The 27330-nt window shown below is 39.2% G+C and overlaps 2 protein-coding genes across 4 annotated transcripts in view; both read left to right on the forward strand.

Moving 5' to 3' along the window:
* Positions 1–524: 524 nt before the first annotated feature.
* Positions 525–10100, forward strand: LOC139755107 (18S rRNA aminocarboxypropyltransferase). 2 transcript variants are annotated; one of them, XM_071673244.1, is made up of 7 exons: positions 525–800; positions 3079–3263; positions 3522–3643; positions 5171–5338; positions 6417–6630; positions 8061–8234; positions 9786–10100. In XM_071673244.1, exons 2-7 carry the CDS (start codon positions 3080–3082, stop codon positions 9842–9844), a joined length of 921 nt encoding a protein of 306 aa, XP_071529345.1. In that variant the 5' UTR covers positions 525–800; position 3079; the 3' UTR covers positions 9845–10100. The 2 variants fall into 2 exon arrangements, with proteins under 2 accessions (XP_071529345.1, XP_071529353.1); XM_071673252.1 differs by having other exon boundaries at positions 615–677.
* A 1560-nt stretch (positions 10101–11660) lies between these two features.
* Positions 11661–27330, forward strand: part of LOC139755120 (uncharacterized) — a 34350-nt gene continuing 18680 nt past the window's right edge. Inside the window, exon 1 of one of the 2 annotated variants that reach the window (XM_071673264.1) lies at positions 11661–11893. In XM_071673264.1, the coding sequence (XP_071529365.1) occupies positions 11888–11893 (6 nt within the window). In that variant the 5' untranslated portion in view covers positions 11661–11887. Of the gene's footprint in view, positions 11894–24795; positions 25096–27330 lie in introns of those variants that run through there. The other variant, XM_071673270.1, reaches the window with a different exon arrangement.

Below are 27330 nucleotides of genomic sequence, written 5' to 3' on the forward strand. Positions count from 1 at the left end.
CCAGATCTCTGTCAGGCTCGCACGACAATTGAAGTTTAAGGCAGGAATGGGCCAGTAGTTTCATCCAGAATCATCATTTGAGGTCCAACTGACGGTTGGAGGGAGGCAGGAAGACATAGCGCCTCTAGATAGGTCTCGTTAATTTATGAGGAACACTTTAAACCGGTCGAAGACCAGGACAAGATCAGCTTCCTAAAGGAAATGATTAAATGATACACCAAAATTGCTTCATGTATTTGACCTTAGTGAGAGGTTGTTCACTCCCGATCTACTTTATATAAATGGAGACGAAATCAAAAGTAATTCGGAAGATTCATTTATTAGAAGTGAAGCCCCGCTTTTGACATAGGGAAATGTGCTTATTTTTATAGATGATATAGCTAAATTCAGACGAAAATATGAAACACCCACTTTGGAAGGTCATTGAAGAATTCATTTACCAAGGAAAAGTGGCTTTATCTTATTCATCACAGCACTAAATTGGGAAATTGGGAAAACGTTTCGATTATGTCTTAACAAATACCAGCCTTTGGAAAAGTATTCTCTTAATCACTAATATCCAAGGGAATCTTGATTTGATATTTTCATTGACCAATTTGTATATTTAATTATTCTTTCTTGTGAATTTGTTTCGGGAAGAAATTTTCAATATGTAGACGACGTTATGTCGATATTTGGTAAGCCAACCTGACGTCAAATATTATCATAGATTTTAGCAAAATTTCTGTATAGTGCCACGTTTTATCAGACCCTTGGATATTATGTACAGCAGCTGCTGCACAACCTTGTTGAGAATAAAGGTAAGTCTAACGACTTAAGCTCTGGCCACACGTGAATGATTGGCAACCCATTATAACCTGAAATATTCCATGTGCTATGGGTAATGCCCCTTAACTCCTGGCTGAGATATAGATTATTGTGTTGTGACCATTATACCGTCATTATCATATTTTCCTTGCCAGCCACGATATATGAATGGGATGCCGGTGACACTGAATATTGAGGGAACCTATAGGGTTAACCAGTTATGAGCCGAGGCCCTGATCGTGGGAAATGGCTCCTAGTTTTAAAGGAATACTATTTCTCATTGCCATTTTTGTTACGGGGAGAAAGAAAGGGTTTTACACGTGTTGGTCCTGGCCTCTTAACCTTGTATATGTGTGCCATGTCTTTATTCTTGTAGATACACACACCCTACCCTATTTCAGGTATATTTTTTAAAGTATGTTGTGATTTACTTGAGAGGACAGATCTGTTGTATATTTAGTAATGAATGATACGTAATAAGGCGACGTTAGTATATCAGGGGAAACTATAGGGGACGATTGTTCTACAAATAGTGTAATACATATATGCATTTAGAATGTGTTATCCTTACCTACCCATTTTAGTAGCAAAGAATTAAATTACAACAGTGTCAGGTGTACCTTAATTACCCCCACATTTTCCATGATGAACATAACCTCATTTTCATATTTGATATCCTTCAAATGAATGATACTCCAAATTATGCTCCGCAACTGTTATTATAGTCTCCAAGCATTCTTCTAGCATTGCATTGCACAGTTATTCAATATTCATAGAAATCAGCAATGCACAGCCAATTTAGACAGTGGCTGTGGAGGATGAATTTGACATATTTTAATGAAAAATAGTATACAAGACAGAAGTAGTGAGGGCTATGGATATTGGAAGATATAAGGTTAAGTGATACAAAAGTAAGTAACATTTTTAGAATATCACCATCAAGTAGCCAAAACATCAGGAAAAATTTTTCAGCATGGAATTTGTCTCTTGCTTGGGATATGCTTGTTAAATCTTTTTTTTCCTCCAGATTACCACAGTATACACTAAACATACAATCTTTGTATGCGCCATCTTGTCCCGTTGCCATTGAATCCTTCATGAAGCACCAACCACAGGATGTATGTGGGTAGCAAGTAGCTGGTGGCATTGTAATAAAAGATTACACAAATATAATCTCAATGGTCACTGAATTTAGATAAAGGTAAAGGCGCTTAATGTAAGAGAAATACTGTATGATGGTATTGCTCTATGATCGTGATGGCTTGTTGTCTGGATGGTGACCTCACATGGCCTGACAGCTAGACACAGGCAGCATGTGTCACCTGTCTATTAATGTCTGTTGCCATTTATACATTTATTCTACTAGAATGGTGAAAATAAAGATAGATTTCAACTGTTGAGGGGGTTTGATATGCCCTTCATAGGTTCTTTTGTTTGATTATGATACCTTTCTTTACTTTTATAAATCCCTCATTTTCCCCAATATACCACTATTGCCTTCTGTGGTATATTTGACTGTTCATGATCACCATGTTTAGAGTATGAGAGAGAAGAAAAATTGTCTACAGCAGGTATTTCTCTAATAACAGTGAACTCTATAAAGTAATTTAGACATGTTGACTATTTTTCCAAGGCTATCACATTAAGTTGTAGAACTCCCATTAAACATTTGATTTAGGTTTGCTGCAGGAGAAACCTTAGGCTATGAAATTTTATGGTTTGCAGTGGTAGTGCTATGTATGGAAAATGGCTGGCTGCTTTGGATAACATTTACCATGGAGTGGTTATTGTGTAAAATGCAGCTGAGGTCTCCATTACCACCAAATAACACTGAATACTACCAAAAACCACACATAAGATAGAATAATGAAACTGTATTTTCATTTTCAAAAGCAATAGAGACTTTTGGAATGGGATTCATATATGAGACACCAGTACGAGTGGAAACTTTGAGCCTGGTGAGATGTAAATACCAGAGTGTAGTGCTTACTACTGTTTTAGTAATATATTGTCATTAAAAGTTAGTTATTTCTCCTAGGGAAAGCTGAAGCATATATCTCTTGTTTCTTGGTTGCTCTATTTTCCATATGAAATGGTCTCCCATTTGCTTTTCAGTCTACTTGAAAACATCTATTTTTCATAGACCAGGAAGTATGGTTTGGAATCGTCAAGAAAGAGATAGGGAAACAGATTTCCTTATTATATTTAGTCACTGATTAGCAGGTCCTGTTTTTGAAAACTTAATTGTTGTGTTGTATCTGTATTCAACAGGATGAATCGGCCTGGTCAAGGACAGAAGCGAAAAGGAGGAAGAACAGGTGGCAAGAGAGGCAGTAGAGGACAGCATCATCGTGGAATAGGGCGCCGGGAAAGATTTGAGGCCAATTCAGACACTACAGCTGCAGCCACTGGACAAGAACTTGAAGAAGAAGCTCTATGCAGGCTTTCCTTAAAAGGTAATTAATGATACAATTAGTGTATATTTTTTCACAAATTTTCCTAACATTCAACCCATTTAAAGACTTGCATGTTGAGATCAAATAGGTTTAAGTAAAGATCTCAGTGGCTGATTAATATGATACTTATTTTTTATTCATAGAATGGATGATATTGTAACAAGAAACAGCCATATTAGTATCCAGAGCAAACTTTGAGATCTACATTAAGAAGAAAGCATTGTGATTTACCAAAATTTAAATATGGGTTGTTTGCAGATGAAAAAGATGAAGATAGTGACAGAAATGAAGAAGTGGCTGAAGATGACAAGAAAGTGTTGGGAGAAAATATGACAAAAGAGGAGGAAGAGAGTGATGACAGTGACAGAAAGGAATCCACAGTCAGTTGTATGCTTTGTCTTTTTACATGCACACATAACCTAAACTAGGCTGGGGTATGTTTACATATGCACATAAGCATAAAGGCATGGGAGATACATGCAAAATCAAGAGATGGGGCTACACAAATGTAAAACTCATTCCCCTTAACACGCACAACACACACACACACACGCATTTTGGAACAGTTCCGCAGACAAACTGTCTCTTGGCAAATTTGCAATAGCTCTCAAGTAACTGTATTAGGAAAATTTAGCAAGTTGTTCATATGCATATCTTTGACTGCAAGAGATGAAGAATGTGTTGATGTAGATATTATACAGTGGTTAACTGCGAGATGTAGATATTAAGATTTAAAGCTAAATTCTCGGCCAGTTGTCATCCAGATATTTGATACTTAAATAATCAGAACATTAATTTGTCCAGCTGTATCCCATATGGTAATTGTGCCGTCTTCACCTTGCAGCATATTTATGTTGGTAACATAAAAACACCACCTTCAAAAGGAACAGAACAATACCATATGTACAAATGACATGAGGATGTTATGGTTGGGAGGTAGTGACTCATCACTGAGGTAATAAACTATAGGGACCTTGTTGAACACTATGGCTACATTCCTAGAAAGGGTGACTAAGTGAAAGGACTTGTAGCCAATCCATTTTTGCCATAAAAAGCTACATAAAAAGGCTAGTTAAATCCCTTGGGGCATAACTTGGAAATGTTTTTTTACAATGGTTGTCTGTTTTCTGTAACAAAAAGCAAGATATGTTGATCTTCAGTACAGGATAGTATATATCACAGAGGGCTATTCTGTGTCAAGTGAGAGTTAGTGGTTGCAGTCCTCTTTTGGATCTCTAACTGATGTATGATTCCATCTCTTATCCATAGATGTCACTAGCAACCTAACAGCACTGTTGGAAAATATATCAAGCTTCACAGGCACCAAAAGATCAATCACGGTGCAAAGCCAGATTTACATACCTATGACTGTAGTCATTTTTAGAATTGATTTTTTTTTTTTTTTTATTCATATTTTTTTATGGAGATAAGATGTATCATATTTTCATGTAAATAATATTCTCTGTAAATGATTTCTAAGTAATACATAAGATAAAAAGTGTGTTGATGTGTTAAGTGTGTGTAGAATGAAATTACACCTGGAAAAAACAAATAATCATCCTCAGCGTACATAAATGAGGAGCATCCATGATACCAGCTAGGACCCTCCCCTATCCACTGAGCACCCTCCTACACTAGTAGAAAGGAAAGAGTATTACTCTTTTGGGGATTTTCTACAACAGATGATGCAGAGATATCCTGTTAGGGATCTTTTTTCTTATTTCTTAGGAGTATCATTTCTGATGATTGCACAATTTAAAGGCTAATATATGGATGTTAGACTTTTTATTGTATGAATATAGTACTGAATATATATTCATTTTTGTGTAATTCATTTATATTCATTATTTGCATGAATGGACAGTTTTCGTATATTGCATACATGTGCACAAATTTACCACATCTAGGTACAGATTGACATGAGTGATATCAATTACCCTGTGGCCATGTGGGACCTGCAGCACTGTGACCCAAAGAAGTGTTCAGGCAGAAAGCTGATGCGTCATGGCATGGTCAAGCTCCTTCGGCTCGGTCAGCGGTTTAGTGGTCTGGTTCTCACACCTGTTGGGAAGAAGGTGAGTCTAAACTCATGGACTACTGGCATCCTCTCCACGAACATACAATAATTTCTTGAACATAATGTTTAACGACTCTTAACTCACTTTCTTCATAGCTAGATTTTCCTGAGGTAATCGCTATGCACTAGTCCTGCTTCTTGGCCAAATTTTGTAGGAGCAATAGATAGTAGATAGCAATATGTAGGTAGGAGCGTTAGGTAGAAGTAGTGGAATGTAAGGTAGACACGTTAGGTAGTAGTCAGTTGGAGCATTTGGTAGGAACCTCTGCAAACACTGCACTAGAGTTGCCCTCTGCCAGTGGCCTGTTAAGGGTGAGACTTTAAAGGCAAAGAAGTGGCAGTGGAGGTCATTATTTATGGAGATTCTAATTGCCATGGCCACCCCCTTGAGGAAGTTCCAGGAGGGAACAAATTACCTCAGTATGTGATAGGGGTATGAAAGTTGAGAATTTTCTTCTGGTGCTAATTATTATTTGTTATGTAAAGCACCTCTACATACCAATAAAGAAGATTTTTTCAATTTAGTTGAGGGCAGGAAGAGGTATTTCAGACAAGTACAGCGTTGGTCTCTACTGGGAAACCCATACCAGTACAGATGTGGTCTTTTAAGGGTTAACATCACATAAGTGAAGCAGTTGCCTGCTGCTTGTAATACAAGAAATGAAAGTATATTGATCAAGAATGAGGTTTACTTGGAAAATATGTATGTATAATTGGAAAATAGTGGTATTTGACAAAAATGTTATGAAGATGAGAATGTGTGATTCACATTTATGTTTTCTTGCTAGTTTACTATCTCAGATCAGAAAAGGCATTAGTGAAGTAAAGGATAACTTATTTAATGCTCTCTAGGTACTGTTTTCTTGTGCAGCTAAGGCTCCTTCTGCACATAAACAAGCAACATGAAAACTAGTGATAAAGATTTCTGACTAGGTATTTTTTCTGTCATATCTCAGTACACTGTGCCACACTCAAGGGAGATGATATCTAAGAATTTGATATTATAGCTGTTCAGTTTATAGTAATGGTGTGCAGCATTTTGCACTCCAGTACTGCTTCATTTTATGACATTACAGTGTGTCTCACCAGAGGATACAAGTATTCTCCTGCAACATGGCATTGCTGTGGTGGACTGTTCGTGGGCCAAGTTGTCAGAGACACCATTCAACAGGATGAAAGCTGCACACCCAAGACTTTTACCATATCTTGTGGCCTGTAATCCGATCAACTATGGTCGGCCATGCAAGTTATCATGTGTAGAAGCTATTGCAGCAACCATGTTTATCTGTGGTAAGACTCAAGATAACTTTAAAGTTTATTTGATTAGAATAAATTAACTGTTGAATGACTTTGTTTATCTGTATTACCCCATGGCATTTTTTCAAGGTTCGTACAACCAGTAGCAGGGAAGTGATGGAATCCTTTGGAATGAAAAGTTTCTCAATGAGATTATATACCTTTTTCATCAGACTTTTTAGTGTTTTAACACAGTTCTTACATCAGGTAATTATAGCATGTATGGTTAAGTCTATTTATGCAAGAGTTTTTTATGAGAGTATGCTTGTTCTAACTCAGATGTGTGATTGTGAAACTCAGGTTTATTTTGGCCATTATAGGGCAAAAATAAGAACAGTAGAGCTGAGTGATTTGTATGATATTAGTATATGGTTTCTCATACATGTTCCTCTTATTATCAGACCTCTCTCGAACACTGTCACTTTTTATTTGATCAATACGCCAAACTCTTCATAGTTCTAAGGCATTTCATTTCCTAATGATGCACCCTTTTTCTTACTTTGTTGTATTACATAATTATTGTTATTATTATTATTATTATTATTATTATTGATATTATTATTATTTATCCCTGGGGATAGGGGAGAAAGAATACTTCCCACGTATTCCTTGCGTGTCGTAGAAGGCGACTAAAAGGAGAGGGAGCGGGGGGGCTGGAAATCCTCCCCTCTTGTTTTTTTTTTAATTTTCCAAAAGAAGGAACAGAGAAGGGGGCCAGGTGAGGATATTCCCTCAAAGGCCCAGTCCTCTGTTCTTAACGCTACCTTGCTAATGCAGGAAATGGCAAATAGTTTGAAAGAAAGAAAAGATTATTATTATTATCACTTATTGTTATTTTGATTATTATTGATATCATCATCAATATAGGTATTATTGTTTTCAGTGTTACTTTTTAATATTTGTTTTTCCTTTCTGTATGTGTAACCTTAGTTCAGTACTTCTATACAAAACATATATCCAGCCTTAATCTTGGTGCACCTTTTGTCTACCTTCTGTACTGTTTATTACCTTTAACTCCATTCCCATTTAGTTCGTATGGATCAAGTGCATACAGTTTCTCACTTTTTAACATGACATTAAGTTTTGCCCAGTATATTAAGAAATGTTTCAGCACTAATACAAGTGATGATTAATTTTCTTTTTACTTAGCATGTTAATTGTGTATATTGGAAGGAAAGATGTGTTCTTTTCATGGGAAAATCCTAAGAAAAATACAATTAGTAGAATTTCAAGATATTTGTGCTATATATTGCTGTGTCTTCTTGTAGTGTTTGAGGAGATTTAGTGTGGTCAGGGTTTATACAAGGATATTCATTTTATGCCCCTCAGTATTAGATACAGAAATTCTGTCTGGTAGAGTTTGGTGTATGGACTGTTTTCATTATCATTGTAGGTTAATTAGAAAACATTTCTGTTTGTTGCAGGTCAAAAAGAAGCTGCATCTTTGTATTTAAGCAAGTTTAAATGGGGAAAAACTTTTCCGAAAATCAATGAAGAACTTTTAGACAAGTATAGTGTTTGCAGCACAAGCACAGATGTTGTCGAGGTTCAGAACACTTATCTTTGTGATCTTGAAGAAGAATCACAAAGATTAAAAGGTGAACATGCATTAATTTGTCAGGAAGTGTAATCCTAGAACCTTTTTATGGGACTCCTGGTGCTTTGAGTGTGTGGTCCTCTTGCAACCAGGCAAGTTGGGCTCCTTCAGGGTAGGAAGGTCCTTGATGATTCATTACTCTTTTCACCCTGCTGATGATGATACATTTTCAACGAAGGTGAATTTTGGCCCTCAGTGTTACCTCTTGCAGGTGGAATCTGGGAACACCTGAACATATATTCTCTGTTATATACATCTGGATCATGTGTACTTCTTATCAGAGTGGAGAATTTATTACACAAGCAATGAAATTTTAACCTTGTTATCAACTGTAGAAATAGGTTTTTTGCATATCTTTGTTCCCATACTCTGACCTTTTTTTGTATCTCTGATTTTTTCCAATTTTATCTCTTACTGATATCCTTTATTGTCACAACTACATATTCATTCCTTCCACAAACTTTATCAGCATCACTTCAGGGATCCACTGCTTAAGTTATTAACCACTTTCAAGGTGATATCATAAATCTCTCATTTCCTCATTACTCTCAATCTACTCTCTTTAAGCCATAGCTGCTTTTTTGGAAAATACATCTGCTGCTTGTGCTCTTTAAAATTTCTGCTGTTCGAGATCCACATTTCACAAGCATACAGTAATAGTTTATGCTCTCCTTGTTACACCTCACATAACAGTTTTCCTTTCAAAGCTTTCTTGGAGATTGTGGCACTTCACTATCCCTTCTGCAGTGCTATTTGGTAAAAGTACTACCCAGATTGTACATCTTTTTACCTATCCCTCCTCTTACCATCTAAATGTACTACATACTCAGTTCCCCATTTTCAAGCACATCTGTTTATTGCTAGCCATAACTCTTAATATCCTATCCATTTTTACATATGAAACTGTCATGGTAACATGATACTTCTTTATTTACTCTGACCATCCTTGGTCTTTTTAACAGTAGATCTGTAAAAGCCTTTCATTAATCAAGTAACTTTCCTCTTTCATCCTATCTACTCATAACATTTGACAATCTTGTAGTTATGATATTCAAGCATCACACCTTTATTAATTTTATACATTATTTGCCTCCCTGTGCAGATTGAATGTTATCTTATTCCCATGGTAATACTTTGATGCATAAAACCACTAGTGAACCAACTCGTGCCTTTTCTCCATCCTTGGTAATGGCATTCTTGAAGCCTTACCATATTATATTGTTTTTTTTCTTGATAAACAAAATGCACTTATATTACTAACTTGTATTCTTACCCATTTCTGACTTTTTTATTCATGAGATTCAAAATTTTTCATTCCGAGTTTCGTAGTAAATTGATAATTCTATAAGAAATGTATATAAAGAAAAAAAAAGTGATTTTAAAGAATAGATATAGTATTTTAGTTTTTGTATGTAAAAACAGCAAATTTCATTGAATATTCACATATTTTGATTAACTTTTATGTATAAGTTGGAGTGTTGAAGAGGAAAGTTTTGTGTACAATGCTGACAAGTTTTATACTAATCACCCATCTTTATCTTGGTACTTGCAGATGAGATTGATCTACCACCGTCAGAGTCAGAATCGGAAGAGGAGGAGGAGAGTGATTAAGGTGTGACATTAAAGAGGAATAAGGTGAATGGCTAGGATTATATTATAATTTATTCTTTGAATAACACTTCAAAGTATCATTGGAATGTTTACAAGCTTCCTGTACTGTTCATAAGAAGGTGAAACAAGATCTTAACCGTGAACAGAGAATTGCATTTTAAAGAATTTTTGCTAACTTGTATTAATCCTGATTATTGTAGGGATTCTGATCTTTTGATAATGTGATTTATTAAAAGTTTGAAACAGTCATTTTTATAACTGAATTGTTTATATTATTCCATTATAAACCCAACTTAAACTAACCCAGAAAATTGTTGATGGTGCAAATTTTTAGGTGATCCATGTTTTCTTTAGCTTTGAAGAACATTAACATTTTGATCACATTGCCTTTTTACTATATAATATTTTCCAATATATGTATCACAGTTATGCAGGATGCATGTAACCATGCTGGAATTTGTATGTGACAGACTGCGACATGACAAAAAGGCCCCCCCCCCCTTTTTCAGGTGCTTTCGTTCCCCCAAGGCCATCCAGAACTGGGTTTAATCCCTGGTGATGGTCACACACACACACAGATCACAAGATCACTTGTAGGATAAGGAGAGCATAAGAGCATGACAGCAAATAAAGGTATGGTTGGAGATAGGTGATGCTTGGAGAATGACAGACTGAAGAATTTTGAGTAGAGTATGATTCAAGATACAAGAGATACATGTAAGTTTAGCACACCAGTTAAAGTGTGTTAGAAATAATATAAGGATGATTGTACTGTATGAAATGATATGATTCGATTTTTCTGCAAACCATCGTATATTTACATCCTTACAGATGTGGAAGGTGGCCAATTTTATTGAGTGCCTTCTGTAGTTCAACTCTCCATGAAAATAGATTTTCTGTATTTTTCTTGCGCAATTTGACACAAAAGATGCTTTGAACGTTTTAGTGGTCACAATAGGAGAAAGGGAGTACTTTTAAGTAGACTTCAAACTTTTCAACTCAATCAGTACCGTGGAGCTAGAACACCCAATAATCATGAGTACTGAGCGAGCTAGAACAGCCATAAATCATGAATACTCAGCGGGAACTGGAAGTGATGGTTTCCTAGCTTACCTCAGTAAACAGGACTGTTCAGATATTTGAATTAAAGGAACGTCCCTCGTTGGAGAAGCTTTTAATAATGAAAAGTTTCACTATGTGCTTGGGACTTAATTCCGGTGGTTGATTAATGTTGGACAAGGGAGCAGTAGCTCTTGAAGATTACAGGTTTCTTCCGGCGGCAGTACTCGGGAGTTAATATCTTACTCATTGAAATAATCATATTTTGTTATAATATGATGATATCTATCATGCGGAAACTCAGGGAAAGAGGATGTCATAGTTTCCCATACAACAAAGTTCCGGTTTAAATTTTCCTACATGTACTGGTATGTAGAGAACTTTTGATTACATGCAAGCTATTTCAAGAAGGTGTTTCAGGTTACCGTTGATAGTTTAAATAACCCCTCAATGCACTGCAATAATGTGGCGTTATTAATTATCATGGTACAAATAGCCTAATTCGGGGCGGCACTAGGGAAGGTGGGTGATGAATATACCGAAGGTTATGGGAGTCGGGCAAAGTTAAAACTTAATCAACCTTAATATCCAAGATACCAAAGCACAGTAGACGAGAATGGAGTCGCAAAACAAGATGACAAGTGATAAAGCAGTTGGATAAATTGTAGGTGTAGGGATGTCACGGGGAGAGAGGGTAGGAATATAACAGTCGGGGTGTGGGGTTCCACTGACCGAGTGGTGTGTGTATTGTAGCCTGCGCTGCCAGTGTCGATCTAGAAACAGTCTAAGGTCGACCAAGGGTCTGGCAGGTACCTTCGGGGAGAGAGTGACACAAACCACTGAGGTTGTTAGAGAATTATTGAGTGTATTTTTTTTCCCGTTATTTTCCAAATACGAGCTGAGTTTGTAAGGATAAGTGGTATAAAAGATTAAAAGAGCAGAGCTGTGAAGCGAAGAGGCCGGAAGTGGTAGTACTTTGCGAAGATGAAGGTAGGTCTTGGGTTTGTATGTAGTTAATGGTAGTAACTCTGGCATTAGTTAAGTATGAACTATTTATTTCTATGTATTCTCATACTTTCAGTATTATGATCTGTGTTCCTTTAGTTAGTTGAATGAACAAGGCCTTTTATTTTTAATTGTAAAGGGATTAACTTTGCTAAACGTCTTGGAATACTTGTTTCGAGATTAACGTGGATCTGTCGTCACATGGAATGATTGTTTTCATAGACGCTTAAATAATGATAATGTTAATAAAGAATTTCCCAACGGAAGTAGAGTGAATGACGGATGATACCAGCAGTGTATAATTGCAGGTAATTTCCTCCGTTATGTTGAGTATTTATGATAAGTATGTACAGCTACTAATATTTCCCAAGTGTGAATAATGATAGGTATAAAACTTTGCAGAGGGAATCAGGGGGGAACTCAGAATTCTACGGCTGTATTTTCTTGATATTCGTTATAGAGAAGACAGCCATAACGGTGCTTTGCAGCAGCTGTGAAAGGGTTGTAACGCTGCACACAGGTGGCAAGAAACGTACTCGCTGTGGGGAGGCTGTTGGCCGCTTGTGCAGGAAAGGAAAAGGCCAGGTTCTGCTCATTACCCTTCGCCCTCCAAGTTCTCCAAATGCTTAGTTCGTTTTAATGATGAAGCTCAAATATTTATATATAGGCATCTATTTGGATCATATAAGAATTTATTACTACAATCAGTTTGTACGTGGTATTGTTTCCAACGCCAATATTATATTCAGAAACATTATAGAATATTCAGGTATTGTATGCCTTAAGAATTATTTAAATTATACTGTTCGGGAAGAATGTTTTACATCTTGTTAGCGAAACAAAGGTATTTATGAACAGTAATATCGTGTAGTGTTGTGTCCACTGTTTGCATATAACGTTTGTATGAAGTATGTCGTGTGACCTTCAGTAACCTTGACCGGTAAGGAAAGTGGAGGTTGGTGGTGACGTTCCTGTGGTGTGAGTGAGGTTATGACCTTGTGGTCATGGCGGGGACAGGACACCTGTGTTGGGTGGATGGGGGCAGAGAGAGAGAGAGAGAGAGAGAGAGAGACCAGATGTGTACTTTAAATGCGTTGAAGTCTTCCACAGTGAGGCGATACTCTCCTTCCTCAGGACCAACATATATGCACAGGTGGCAGGAAACCACTAACCAGGGAGGGTTATTGACGGCAGCGCAGTGAGCAAGCCAGTGCTTAAGTAGCAGTCAGGCTTTTCTCCTTGACCGTGGTTTCTGTCTTTTCTTCTGGCTCATATCAAGGGAGGTTGCTGGCATTCCGTCCACAGACACACGCATTCATCAACTTGCATTACACTCGACATGTAATTCGCGCGGCTCTTTATTCTTGAGGCTTAAGTTTCCTGTGGCGAGTGCGACGCGCTCGCCCTGCTTAAAGACATTTCGTCGTAGGTAAGAAAGATAAAAAGATAGGGATCCACGATTGTAGAACTCTCCCCATACTGTATAGATAGGTAATTACACTCAAACCCAATATATATATATATATATATATATATATATATATATATATATATATATATATATATATATATATATATATATTTTTTTTTTTTTTTTTAACTATTCGCCATTTCCCGCATTAGCGAGGTAGCGTTAGGAACAGAGGACTGGGCCTTTTTTGGAATATCCTCACCTGGCCCCCTCTGTTCCTTCTTTTGGAAAATAAAAAAAAAAAAAAACGAGAGGGGAGGATTTCCAGCCCCCCGCTCCCTCCCCTTTTAGTCGCCTTCTACGACACGCAGGGAATACGTGGGAAGTATTCTTAATCCCCTATCCCCAGGGATATATATATATATATATATATATATATATATATATATATATATATATATATATATATATATATATATATATACCTTGAGATCATTGTGTAACATGCTGGTCAGTGAAGCCAGACAGATATGCGACCTTTATTGTTAAAGGGATTTGGATCAAACTGCTATGGATTCCTTTTCACAAAGGCCTTCGGGAACATGATAAAGTTGATGTTTAGCCTGTCCAAGTGATGGCACCCCACCAGCCTACTTAGAACTCCCTCCCTGTACTCTACAGATTGGTAATTACACACACCTGTCTTTTCCCCATATCCCCCTTGTTTCTGTCCTTGGTGACCCTTGAGTGTGAAGGTATGGGAGACATTCTTTTGTTCGTGTTTAGCTTACTGGTCGGTGTCCCTGTCATGAATGGGGAAAAGTGCTCAACTCTTAACTGCATTGAGTTTTCCGGAACTGAACTCTTGTTGAAACAAAAAGCTCATTTTCTTATATACTTTTTTTTCTCAAAACGGGAGTATTTAATGACAGATACCTGTGAAGTATTTGTCTGTTTTTGATAGTAAGGTAAAGATAGCCTTCGTATTTCCAGGGTTTTACTACGATAGCTGGAAAAAAAAAATGCCTGCATGCTCATACCGTTATTTCACTTTGTTAGAAATCTAATTTGAAGAAATTTTGGTATATTTTATCAAAATTGATTTTTCTGGATACTTTTGCTGGATCATCTCATTGTCTACACTTTTTAAGAGAATAATTTCAAGTTTGTCTTTTAGAGACGAAATTAGCTTGTGCTCCTCTTCGATTTCGTTTTGGTTTTGTCTTCATCGTTGAATAAAGTGACTGAGAAAATCGATTCGGAATATGTAGCTTTTATTTCCTGTGGTGAATATCACGATAAAATGGGTCTTACTTTTCTTGGAGGATATGTGTAAATAATGGGTTTCACTTCCATGGGCAAATGTCACAGTGGAGACCAGTTCACTTCAGACCCGGAACTTGGAATTCCGCTACAGGAAATGTGATTGTCTTGGAGGAAATAGTTGCGTTCCTTTGTGAGCTTTTCAGGCGCTCTGGCTTGAAATGTTGTAGTGTGTGGGTCCATAAAGCAGCAGGTCGAGCGTGGCCGACCCTGGCACATGACAGTGTAGGTAGTTAATCTTTGATTACGCGGCGGCGAATGTGTGGCGCTGCGTACCTAGGGTGTGGTCTAGTCTAGTTGTTGGGTTAGAGTTAAGAACACTCCAAGATATCAGCTCAAAAATATGTAAAGACATACTATATCTTACTAAGAAAACTTGAAAGTTTTTGAGGTATTTGAGTGTAAGATGAAGTAAGTAATATATCAAATTATGAAATTGAGTAGAGCTTTTGTACAGAAGTAAGCTTGTGAGACGTGACTATTTTTGAGTGAATAAGTTTATGATGTTTAATAACATACAACAGCTGATGGCAGTGATCAAGGGAGTTTTATGCAGTGTAACAAATTAAGATGATTTTCGGAGAAAGTTTTGGTATTATAAATATATGTAAATACTTTCGCTGTTTTGAATATACATAAATGTTTCAGGAAGGGAGTAAAATGGATACGATTGTTACCTGTGTCGGTCGTTAAAAACAGTGGACATATACTTTTATTTCTCCTTTTGAGGGACTGAGAAGGTTAGAATAATTGTAAAAATATATAAATCATTATTATCGCCCTCACGTCGATAAGACCCTAAGTGGTATTAATGCTATAAAGTCATTTAGAGAGGATATGTTTACACGATGGTTATCAAGAAAAACGAAATGTTGATATGGTAATGTTAAATATGATTACTAAACACAAAAGAATTTTGGGCTTGTTGCTTTACATCGAAGTTAGTGTGGTTGTGGCTCGTGTGTGTTGGCAACACTGGCGGGGATGGAGGGGTGGGTGGAGGCGAAGAATTTTGGGGTGGGTCTTCTGGGAGTTCGGCGAGGAAGACATAAAGAAGTAGGAGAATTATATGCCTTAGAGCTCAACCCAGGTACCCAATAGCCGCGCCGTGTCGCCTTACCTGAAAGTTAAGTTAGTCAAAAATGATTTTCGATTGGTCCTTTCTTCGCCCAACTTACTTCCATTCTTTTACCTCGTCAAAGTCATTAACTACCGTTTCCGTGGGTAGGAGGAGCCCGGATGTTGCCTCCCACATGTGTAATCGGTCTCTGGTGATGGACGAGCCATCATTACAGGGACGGAATTCACTTCGTGGTCACAGATGTACGCGATTGGTAGAACTACGCGTCCAACTTGCTGTACGCCAAGACCTGCATCAACATATTCAGTCGCATGTGCGTGACCTGTGGATATCTTGAGAGTTCTGGAGCTATTTTGTTGCAGTCGTGTCATGGTGCAGGTGGTTATCATGGTGCAGGTATGTCATGTTGTGGAATTATCTGTGCATAACCTTTTGTAGCATATTGGAGGGGGAGGGGGCACAGGCCCCCACTTATAAGCTAATGCCTTCCCTGTGGCTGGCGTAGGGTGCGTCCCACACTTGGACATTCTTGACAATCTACTATGGACCAGTATTTCCGGAATATCGCATCGAAAGCTGCGAAAATTCGGGTAATAGAAGGAAATATGTGATGTAAGCATTGTTATTAGTGGCCATTTTGGGTATCTTGTAAATGGGAAGTCACTCGTACGAGTGATGGATATTACTATTTAGTTTCCTGCTAGTTTGTGTCACTTGAGGAGAAACTAAACCTCATTTCTGTCAGAATATCACGAGAATCGTTCGAAAATGTAATGTATGAAAACTTAATCGCTGATTCATGTAAAAGTAAGACAATGACGATGTCATAGAACACACAGTACTCACACATTTACTACTGATCCCACTGCCTTCTAGTTTCAAAAGCCCCTTCAGTTTAATATATGATCCCTAACCTTAGCTCCTTACCACTTCGATCGTTCATGTCTGTCTTCGCTCATGTATGAATCATCTTGGTTCATCCTTGTGGGGCATCTAGGTCAGACTACACTCAATATCTTGCAAAGTTCACCAATGTACAGCGAAGGCTCGCTGGTGTTGTGACTATGTAATCTTGGGTGATAGAACCAGGTTATTCTCCCAGTGTTACTGGAGTTTGCGTGTGTTTATCTGCTGTTCAGACGGAAGTTCGAAAGAAAAAAGAATAGTTCATGGCTAACCATTCCTTCCGTTAATGGCATTGTGGTATCCTGGTGTTGGACCGTTTCCTGTGTGTGTGGACCGGCCGCTAACAGCAGCCATCTCCACGGTCATGGCCGACCACAGCTCGTGCGTGCGGAACCTGTCACGGGAGAAGCTGTTCTGTAGTTAGAAGTGCAGTGGGGGATGGAGGAGGCATGTGGGCTGGAAGTGCAGTGTAGGCTGGAGAATGCTCATTTCTTTGTCTTGTACCTATCAAATGCTGGCTGGCTGGAGTGCCGACGTTATTTTTTCCACAGTACATCCCTAAGTTCTTTAACTTTTTGACATTTTTGTTGATCCCCATGTCTCACTTTTTATTTACGTCCTCGTCAACCTGAGATAACATAACTTGTTTATGTATTGCATCAGCTTATTGTACCAAACATAACTTGTTTATGTATTGCATCAGCTTTTTGTACCAAACATAACTTGTTTATGTATTGCATCAACTAATTGTACCAGTGCTTACTTATTTTCTAGAACATTGAAGTATAGGTGGGTTGGTACATAATCGGCGGAGCATTAGACCTTGGGCACGGTAACATATGATCAACGCTAGACATCCTAACCACGATCGTAAGATGGGACCGCAAATAACATTTTGTTTTCACTTTTATAGGATGTACCCCATGGAACATCTGTCTTCACCTTACGACACCCCAAAATATTATAACGCATGCTCGTGTAAGTTGTAACATGACATAAAGATAATCAGATATTTTGAAACCAGATTCCGTTAATATATAGTCCCACCACAAAATGTACGGAGGAAAGAATGGCTTACAGCTGTGACAAGGGTAGGGAAAGTGACATCGAAAGTTAATTTAAATCCCTGTCGCTGCTTCATCCGCGTCCTTTAGATATCGTATTGCAATATCACCCCAGCAACTTCCCCTCCCATTACATATTTGCCGACAGTCTATTACTGATGTCATATAGAAACAGGGATCCCGATCCCCCATATTCATGTAATGGGGGTGCTTCATCTTAACATTTACGGTGATTGAGAGGGACCCTCATCCACCAGATCTCCCATGAATATAGGGATATGTAACAGACATGTGGATTCTATGTCTAGATATATATATCAAATGTAGAATCTCGTTATAGATACTAGTTCCCTTCTCAGGCTGTCAATGTGGAAAAAACAAAATGCCGTAATAAGATGTAAGCTGTCAGTATTATTTAGTAAAGTTATTAGATATTATTGCTTCTTGATAAAAGGTGTACGATTTATTTCATTGCTTGCATGGTCAAGGGATATATATATATATATATTCTTTTTTTTAAACTATTCGCCATTTCCCGCATTAGCGAGGTAGCGTTAAGAACAGAGGACTAGGCCTTTTTTGGAATATCCTCACCTGCCCCCTCTGTTCCTTCTTTTGGAAAAAAAAAAATATATATATATGTATTTATTTATTTATTTATTACTTAGGCCAATGAATATCTAGCTATCATTAATTTTATCACCACATGATGTTTGAGATAATATTGATAAAATTATTCAAATTGATAGGGATTAAGAGGGATATAATGTAATTAATGACGATACTTTATTACAGTTCACTAACAAGAATGACAGTACCATTCACCGGTCAAATTTAGGTTTTTTGTCCTGAACAGATGAAGTCATGCATTTATCTACATCCACCACATGGTACCATGTGTCGAACGGTCTGTAGCTTCAGGCAAAAATAAAGTTAACTCATATGCAAGGGAGGTGTGTAGATCTAAGGCTGTGCCGTTGTAATGAACGAAGCTGCCAGATCCTTTGCTGCATTAAAAAACTAAGATGTCTTCTTATTTTGGAAAACTATGCCCATGCACGATTTTGGTGAATATGGCGATCGCGTGATAAAGCTAAAAGTCTCCAGTTTTACGATGGGAGTCAAATTTGATGTGGATTAAGGGAATGATAACCGCATTTTCGTGAGATCCTCATTTGTCCGTGACACTGTCTCCTTCACGTGAAAGTTATGTCTGCCGGAGATGAACCAGGTATGTCGTCTGAGAATAATAAGAATGTAACGACACAGGACCCGTCAGTTGACGGAGTTTATTGACCTTCTAATGCGAGGCAGCTCCGCGGCATAATTACCACTCGTCCGTAGGGCAGTTGGGTTGGTTCAGGTGAGGCTGGCAGACCGCACTTAACCCGTGAAGCAAACTTTTTTTTAGTTTTGCTGTGTTCATTTTCGTGTGTCCTCCCTCCCCAGGAAGAAGTTTTGCTTGTGTTATGTCTCCTGAGGATGTTGGCCATTGCTGTTCACCAGGTACACTAAGCATTTTAGCGATTGGTTATTATTGATATGGATACTCTCTCCTGATAGTTATTGGATTTCATTGCATGCCACACAGCTTATTAAGGTGTATGTTCCTGTATCTATCATGTAACTCAGTGTTGTAACCATTGACAAGTAACTAGATTCGGATATATTACATATTACTTTTTTTCGGCTGAAAGATTCTAGGAAAGTCCACTCTTTCCCCGGACATTAGTTCACCCAACCTGTAGTAGATATGTATTGACCGTCAGAATGTATGATTGCTATCTTATCATCCCGTCCTTCACCCAGACACACTTCCCCACTCCCGTTTCCTAACTCCTGAGAATAATTATACGATGCTTGTCTGTGAACCTGTGAAATTTTATGCATTTGTGTATACAATTTTCCTTGGACAGTTGGGTTTGTAGAATATTTTTCAAAGAACTCAAATTATGGACTGGTATTAGATTCTAGTGCTCTTTGCCAATATAGATCACTGTCCTGCTGTGTATCTGTATCGCCTGTAAAAGCCTATCTCCAGTCACTGTGGTAATTGTTACAGTGGGTGATTATATATATATGTATATATATATATATATATATATATATATATATATATATATATACATATAGGGAGTTGGAGTATTGGAAACAAATATGTATCTAGATTATTGTAATGTGGGTTAGGAGGTGACGTTGTCACAGAGTGAAAACTGTTTCTTCAGAAATGTTGCCAGAAACCATAAGACTTGAGGATATGAACGTAACAATTCTCCTGTGATGGAACTGCTTCTCAAGACTAGGAACAACATAAGACTTTCCACGTCATAAATCGGATGATTGCCTGTAATGATGTCAAGATTTCATCGTGTACCAGGGACTGCAGTATGAGTTTTATACAGCTGAAGAAAGTTTCCACCTGCGCGTTGCCTTAGTTGACGGAGCAGCAACAGTTGAGCAGCGGACTAGAGGCAGGCCAACGCTGTAAGGCTTCTGCTGTATCAGGCGAGAACGTTCAGTTCTGTTTCTGTAAGTGACGCTGTCGATGAACATTTTGACAGAGTTCAGATTTTATCAAATATCATCTTTATTATTTGCTTATGATGATAATTACGTCCGTTGTGTTATGAGGAACATCAACGTTTTCAAGTAGCAACTTTTTACAAATTCTTATTGCTTTTAAATTTATACTAGCGCTACAGCAAGACATCTGTTAGACAGGACAGCAGCTACAAGACATCCACTACAATAAAAGATCATCAAAACGTGTAGTACAAGGCAACAGATATTGTAAAACAACCGCTATTGCAAAACAGGAGCTACATCAGCTTCTAAATGATAACTCCCCCTCAAGAAAAAAAAAGAAAAACCTAGACACCCGCAGTAACACCTGCCACAGCAGCACCGCTAAGGTAGCTGCTACAACAAGACAGCAGCTATAGTAAAACTTTCAGCAAACATAGCAGCTTCAACAGCACCGCACATCAGAAAGACAAACTTACAACAGGACACCAGCCACAAGAAGACAGCAGCTACAAAAGAAAAGGGCAGCAGCTACAAGACAGAAGTCACAAAAAGAGTGAAACTATAACAAGATAGTAACTGCAACCTGTCTGGACAGCAGCTACAGCAAAGCAGTAGCTACATCAGGACGACAACTACAATAGAACAGACCTCCTTGAAACATCAGCTGTAGCAAACCTGCGGCAACAACGTTTATTTACACTCGGGTATTAGAAATAAACAAAATTGATTAAGATTTTGAGAATGAAGAGTGATGGCGAGTGAGGCCAGGCTGGGTTGCAGGGTCAGCCACCCAGACATGGTCAAGGAGAACTGGTTAGCCTGGATCATCTCAATCAATATAAACTTAGACTATTGAAATAATTCCAGAACCTGTTTTGTATAAGATTTGTAAGTTATTCGTTTATTAAAGTCTTATATAACATGTACATACAGTGTGTATCGCACGTCACGGCCTTTTAATTTCCAATTGTTTTCGTAACTCAGATCTCTTTCTCTGACGAGTCGGAAGATAGCGAATAAATGTATTTAGTCTCTGTTGGCAAACCCCAGCACCTCGGAGAAAGAGGGAGAGTAGGGTAAGAGGATGGGTGAATATGTTGATGGGGAACGAGTCTTGCAGATAGCGTTTGGATTTGTCGCTCTTGGTGGAATGGTTCTCCCGGCACGCTCGTAGTTCTCGACGGAATCAAACTTCGTCCTCATCAACCCAGGAGACGACCCGACTTGGCAGCTACACTCTTTGCATCCCCTTCAAAAGTTATACAGAAACATGGGTAGCACAAGAATGCTTTATTAAAAAAAGGACAGAGCAGTGTGGCTCATGGGCTAGATGCTACTGGTTGTGCAGTAGGTGTGATGAGAGAAAGGTAACACTTTGATAGTGCTTGAAAGATGACATACCACGGCATTCAGGTGCACTTTGCCCGCTTGAGTGTCTGAGACCCGTCGACTGTTTCACTGACAAGGCGACCGCAACGGTATGTATGTATGTGCAGCCTGCCCAGGCCTCTGTGCTGGTAGTGATGGCGGAATAATGAATGCGATGAGGAAGTCTGTGGTATGTGAGTGAAAGACCACATTAAGCAGCCATTCTGTAATTAAGAGCTTGTGTACCACCTGACCTCTGACCTGAGTAGTCAACCCAGGTTGTATGAAGTTGCATCAGTGACCAGGTGAAGCGCTGTGAGTGTGATTTCATCCAACTCGGGAGTTGTAGTGTCGAGGTAAGCGATGATAATAATATATATATATATATATATATATATATATATATATATATATATATATATATATATATATATATATATATATTATATATATATATATATATATATATATATATATATATATATATATATATATATATATATTATTTATATAATGCGATATTGGACTTCGCCAGCTTATGGTTAAAACACGTGCGATAAGTTTGGCCGGGTGTGGCCTGAGCACCATGGTGGAATCACAACAGGTTTATCTTCACACTTCCGCGTTCCTCCGAAACCCACTTTATTAGTTTTGCATTTTACCAAGAAAATACAACATAGGTCATCAAAAAAAGAAATGTTTTATGTTACCCTTGGTTATCTTAGCGTATTTCTCGTAAGTTTGATATATTTAAAGATTGTTAGGCGCTGAAACTTCCTAAGGAATTTATAGAGGATGCTGTGAAGTAAAACGTGTCGGTAAGGTAGTTTTGGTTAGGTTAGGAAGTGTTGGTTAGATGAGGCTCAATAGGTTAGGTTAAATGAGCCAGTTCAGAGTAGGTAAGGTAGTGTAGATGAAGTGAAGCAGTGTACGTTAGGTAAGGTAGGTTGAGTGAAGCTCTTTAGGTTAGGTTAGGTAAGCACTATAGGTGATGTAAGGTATAGCAAGGTTAGGTAAAGTAGTGTAGGTTAAGTATATGTTAGGTTAGGTTAGGTAAGGTAAGTACTGTAGGTGAGGTAAGGTATAGTAAGGTTAGGTAATGTAGTGTAGGTTAAGTAAGACAGTGTAGGTTAGGTAAGATAGTATAGGTTAGTCAAGGCAGGTGATCAGTAATATATTGATTGAGGTGAGGAGACCTAAGTAGCGAAGAGTGACTCAGCCTCCACCGTACCACGGGAAATCCAGGTATTTCCTATTGGGGTTCTCTTCGGTCAGCTTGGCTACCCGCGCCTCGGCCCACATACATGCCAAGCTCTACTGTTTGCTCTCTAAAGTAACCCACTCCACTTTTACTACCACTTTACTGAGGACTGATGTTGAGGGTGGGCACTGGTTTCCATGCTGGGCCAGACAGGAACCCGCTGCATGGCTCGGGTGTGTGACATTGTTGATACTGGTTCAAGTTTGTATTGTTTTCTGTTGTGATGGATGGTTTACTCTCTCTCTCTCTCTCTCTCTCTCTCTCTCTCTCTCTCTCTCTCTCTCTCTCTCTCTGATTGAACTTGATTTATACGTACATGTTACCGTACCCCCCCTGCTTAGGGTTACACCGGAAGTGAAAAGTACTTTGGCGAGGCTGTACCTCTGAGAGTACAATCTCTTCAAAGAACTCATTTCAAAGGATTCTGCTACTGGACGTAGTGCAGCATTGTGCTGCAGGAACTTGGTACCACCGGGACTCGTACAAGTATTGATCCTGGGGTAATAATAATAATAATAATGATAAATAGATATATAGATAAATGAAGTAATGTGTGGGTGTCCATATTATGTGAATTTGTTGACAGTTTCCTGCACACAATATTAATCTAATTGTGCACGGAAGAAAAAATAGTACGTAGGTACGTTTGTTCCGTCACGTGTGTGTGTTTGGAATTAGAAGATATCAAATTTGTTTATATGTTTAGATTGTTTATAATTACAAGTACGTTGTTTATGCACATTAACTGTATACATGTTAGCTTGTTATATATCAGATGGTTAGGCAGGGATTAGCTGATGCCGTCAACACTGCCAGCCATGTGGTAGTTTGTGGCGGGTTGGTTCGAATTCTTATTGAGACGCCCTTAACCTTAGGTGTAGCCTTGCCCTTGTGAGGTTCCCAGGTGTCGTCCTGGACCAACCAGTTCCTCAAGATGTAAGTAGGTCACGCGCCGCCCCGCCACTGATTTCGTCAACCTGGCCGCCGGATGAGTTTCTTGCTTTTAAGGAAATATTTTGTTCGAGAACTAGTATATATACGTTTACAGTAAGTCTATTCAATATTTGTACGAAATGTTGTCTAGTTGTTGAATGGAGATGTATTTCCAACAGCCGTGCCTCCTTCCTCCTCGACCGCTCGCTGATGATGGTGTTGCACATCATTTTGATCGCTTAATGTATATTTAAACACCCTTAACTAACTGGAACATATTTCCAAAAATTAAGCTTATTCTAGATGGTGCGTAGAATACTTTCATGGGTTAGCGGTTAACCTGACCATCATGAGGGGGGGAACCAGGTCAGGTAGTAGCCTAGCTTAGCCGACCGCCGGCCGGACCCTCCCAGGATGGCTCGTGCACACACACACATGTTCAGCTGCTAAGGTCATACTGAGACGTTCTTCATGTTAATGAGTTGTTGATCAAGTGTACTTTATTCCAGCTGCATCATAGTTTGAGTCGTGATAGAATTGTTTTCTTGTGTGGGGAAAATATATCTGGTGATACAGGAAGCAAAACGCAATAAAAAAAATACTAGAAATCATACATTGAAGGTAATAGTGACGATGTGTTCTCCCTGTGTTGTTATACGGTTACTCTGTGAAAAGTTGTAACTGTTCTTTTGTGTGAAATTGTGCGTACAGGACACCAGGGACTAGGAAATACTATCCCGGCGCTGTGGCTGCTTTACACGGGGAAACAAAATTAGTTAGTTATACGTAGGTGGCGGCGCGAGCCTCATCTAACGGAACTTATCAAGTGAGGAGGGTGGCGTGGGCTGGCTCATCCCCACCCTCCCGCTCCTCTGCCCTGCCCCGAGCCCTTTCCCCCGCGCCATGTCTGCCCACCCACCCTCGCAGACCTTCCCTGGCCAGAGCCTCGAGCGTTCATAACGACCTCACCGGCACGGGACTAGGGCAGGAGGTAATTAGATCAGGGAACAGTGTTGGATGACCAGGCAGGGCAGCCACCCGTTTGACAAACATTTGAATAAATCTGGAGCAGCGATTACCATGCCATTGGCCTTTTAGCTTCTCAGAAATTCTGGAGAAGGAAATCGGCAAGAATCTGGTTATATCTCCGTTAAAGTGTAGTTAACCTGTTCAGCAAGAGGCGTCGCTGCAACCCCTGGCCTTTCGTCAGAAACTTTCCGAGTCTGGGAAGACGCTAAGGGTCGCACGATCTCGGTCGGTCGGGGGGTTAATGATCACTGGTGACAGATCTGATGACGCACATAACGGCCACAGGTAGGTTGAGCAATGCATGGAAGGCGAGCACATCCTCCACGCCACAGTCACGCATTATGACTGATCATGATTTCGTTTCGTCTTTTGTTTGGAAAATTGAAGGCAACTCAAGTGTTGTACCCGTGTTCCTTTATGTATACAATCAAACCTAACGTAATTCTCTAAGTAAAATCGCTCGTTTCCTTCAGTTTTACTAATATATATATTTTACTAATTTTTATGTGATGGTTGCCTATGCCTGCATGTCCTGGATTGCATAAGTAGTCTGTGAAGGCCTCTGCCACAGTTTTTGTTAGCTTTGATGGGATGGGCAACTGAATTCCCCAATCATGACACTCTCTCTCTCTCTCTCTCTCTCTCTCTCTCTCTCTCTCTCTCTCTCTCTCTCTCTCTCTCTCTCTCTCTCTCTCTCTCTCTCTTACGTGTAATAAGTCTCGTGTAAGTCATTCGTTCATGGTTTTTTTGTCTTGTATCTGTCGTGTCGCCTTATCAGTCATGTCTTTGTGAACAGTGCTTGTCAATCACTCGAGTGTTCGTCTGTTGTGTCACTTGACAGTTTATCTGATGTAATTAGTAGCGTCGGTCTGAAGTCAAATTCTTTCATTAATAGTCTGAACATTACCGCATGAAGCAAACATTGTTTTGGATGGGAAGAGTGCCTACAAACAATGAATTCTAGTTCCAGAGTGATCTTTTCTTTGTTCATGTTTTCAGATTGTCCGTTCTGATATTTGTGCGATGTTTGCTGTCGTAGGTGTGTGTGTTGTATGTATGCCTTTGCGCGCGCGCGCGTGTGTGTGTGTGTGTGTGTGTGTGTGTGTGTGTGTGTGTGTGGGAGTAGGTCAGGTAGAAGGCAGCCATCCTCGTCAATAGGTAGGAATGTCCCGGGTAGGTGTGCCGGTCTCCCACGCGTACTGCTGTTACAGTCGAAGACTGGTGACATACAGTTACGAGACGGCGAATGTGAAAAACATAATTTCTAAAAAGAAAAAAAAAAGGTTACATGACCGTGGAGATAATTATCGAGTCGGGGGGGGGGGGGGGGACGAGTGTAGAATTTCCTCCCGGTACGATAATGCAGATGGGTAATTTGTGGAACTAGAGCCGACCGGTTGCTTTCAGTGGTTGTGCATGCATCAGTATGGCGATGACTTACTTCCCTACATCCATTTGGTTGTCCGGGTCCTCCTGTGATGTCATCCAGCCTCTCGTCTCCGACCGACATAACTTTCATTAAAAAGAAAATCCTAGTGAAGGAGTCTTGTCGGGTAGCGGGGCAGCTATATGTAACAGGTAAAGGGAGGGATGGGTGGCGCCGTGTGCAGAGGAGGTAGGTGGGAGGTGTAGTTGTTAGATTCGCCAGATGTAAACTTGGCGTGGGACCTTGTCATGTGAGGATCCGTTAGCAGGACTATTGTAAGGATTCATATGTAGGGCATGAAGGTCTGTTGGATTACAGATGGGTAATGATGAGCCATCAGGTCGATGGAGTATCTTTTATGCATGATAGGTGGAGTGTGAGGCAGCGGGTGTTGCAGTTTGTGTCAGAGACATGTGCGTAGAAAAAAGATATCTACAGAGGTGTTTGTAGGTTTCAGATGAAGAGTTTAAACTCCCTACAGAGGTATTTGTAGGTTTCAGATGAGTTTAAACTCCCTGATCAGGAGGGGTTACCGTGATGAGATCGCCGTGTACCTTGTGATAATAGGTCGCTGCCGTAGTTTAGCAGTGCAGTGAACCTTGTGAAAGTTAATAATTTCAAAATATCTGCTCGGATGTTTTCATCCCTTTTGTTAAGAACTTCACCGCCTGACTGTAATGTGAACTACACACTAGGCAGTATGTGTCTGTCGGCTCCACTCTGATGACAGGTAAAATCACCAGAGAAAAGATTTTCGCTTACGTGTGAAACGTTTCCGTTGCGCTCGAGACAAAAAGTGTTCGATATTCAAGCAACGAACGTTTTGGTAATCCGTCACAGTTTGCGGGGGCGGGAAACTGTTTTATGAGGTACGAGAAGACACTGGTGGGAATTTGATATTAGTTTTAGCATCTATTCACGAATGTTTGTATTTCATATAACACTTAATTTGATCATTATTGATCATTGTGAAGAGAACATGATACAGATCCACACAAAATGTGGATGTACATGAGCAACAGTTGTATCCAGACTCAGAATTACGTACATAACTGTAGTCATGCATTAGATGTACACAGTCAGGCACCTGCTGC

This window comes from Panulirus ornatus, chromosome 2 (assembly GCF_036320965.1).
Source record: "Panulirus ornatus isolate Po-2019 chromosome 2, ASM3632096v1, whole genome shotgun sequence".
NCBI lineage: Eukaryota > Metazoa > Arthropoda > Malacostraca > Decapoda > Palinuridae > Panulirus > Panulirus ornatus.

Excerpts from the sequence above, each read along its gene's own strand:
- LOC139755107 (XM_071673244.1), top strand. The coding sequence starts at position 3,080 with ATGAATCGGCCTGGTCAAGGACAGAAGCGAAAAGGAGGAAGAACAGGT. Across the intron at positions 3,264-3,521 it reads ATGCAGGCTTTCCTTAAAAG|ATGAAAAAGATGAAGATAGT; the intron begins GTAATTAATGAT and ends GGTTGTTTGCAG. Across the intron at positions 6,631-8,060 it reads AGCAACCATGTTTATCTGTG|GTCAAAAAGAAGCTGCATCT; the intron begins GTAAGACTCAAG and ends TGTTTGTTGCAG.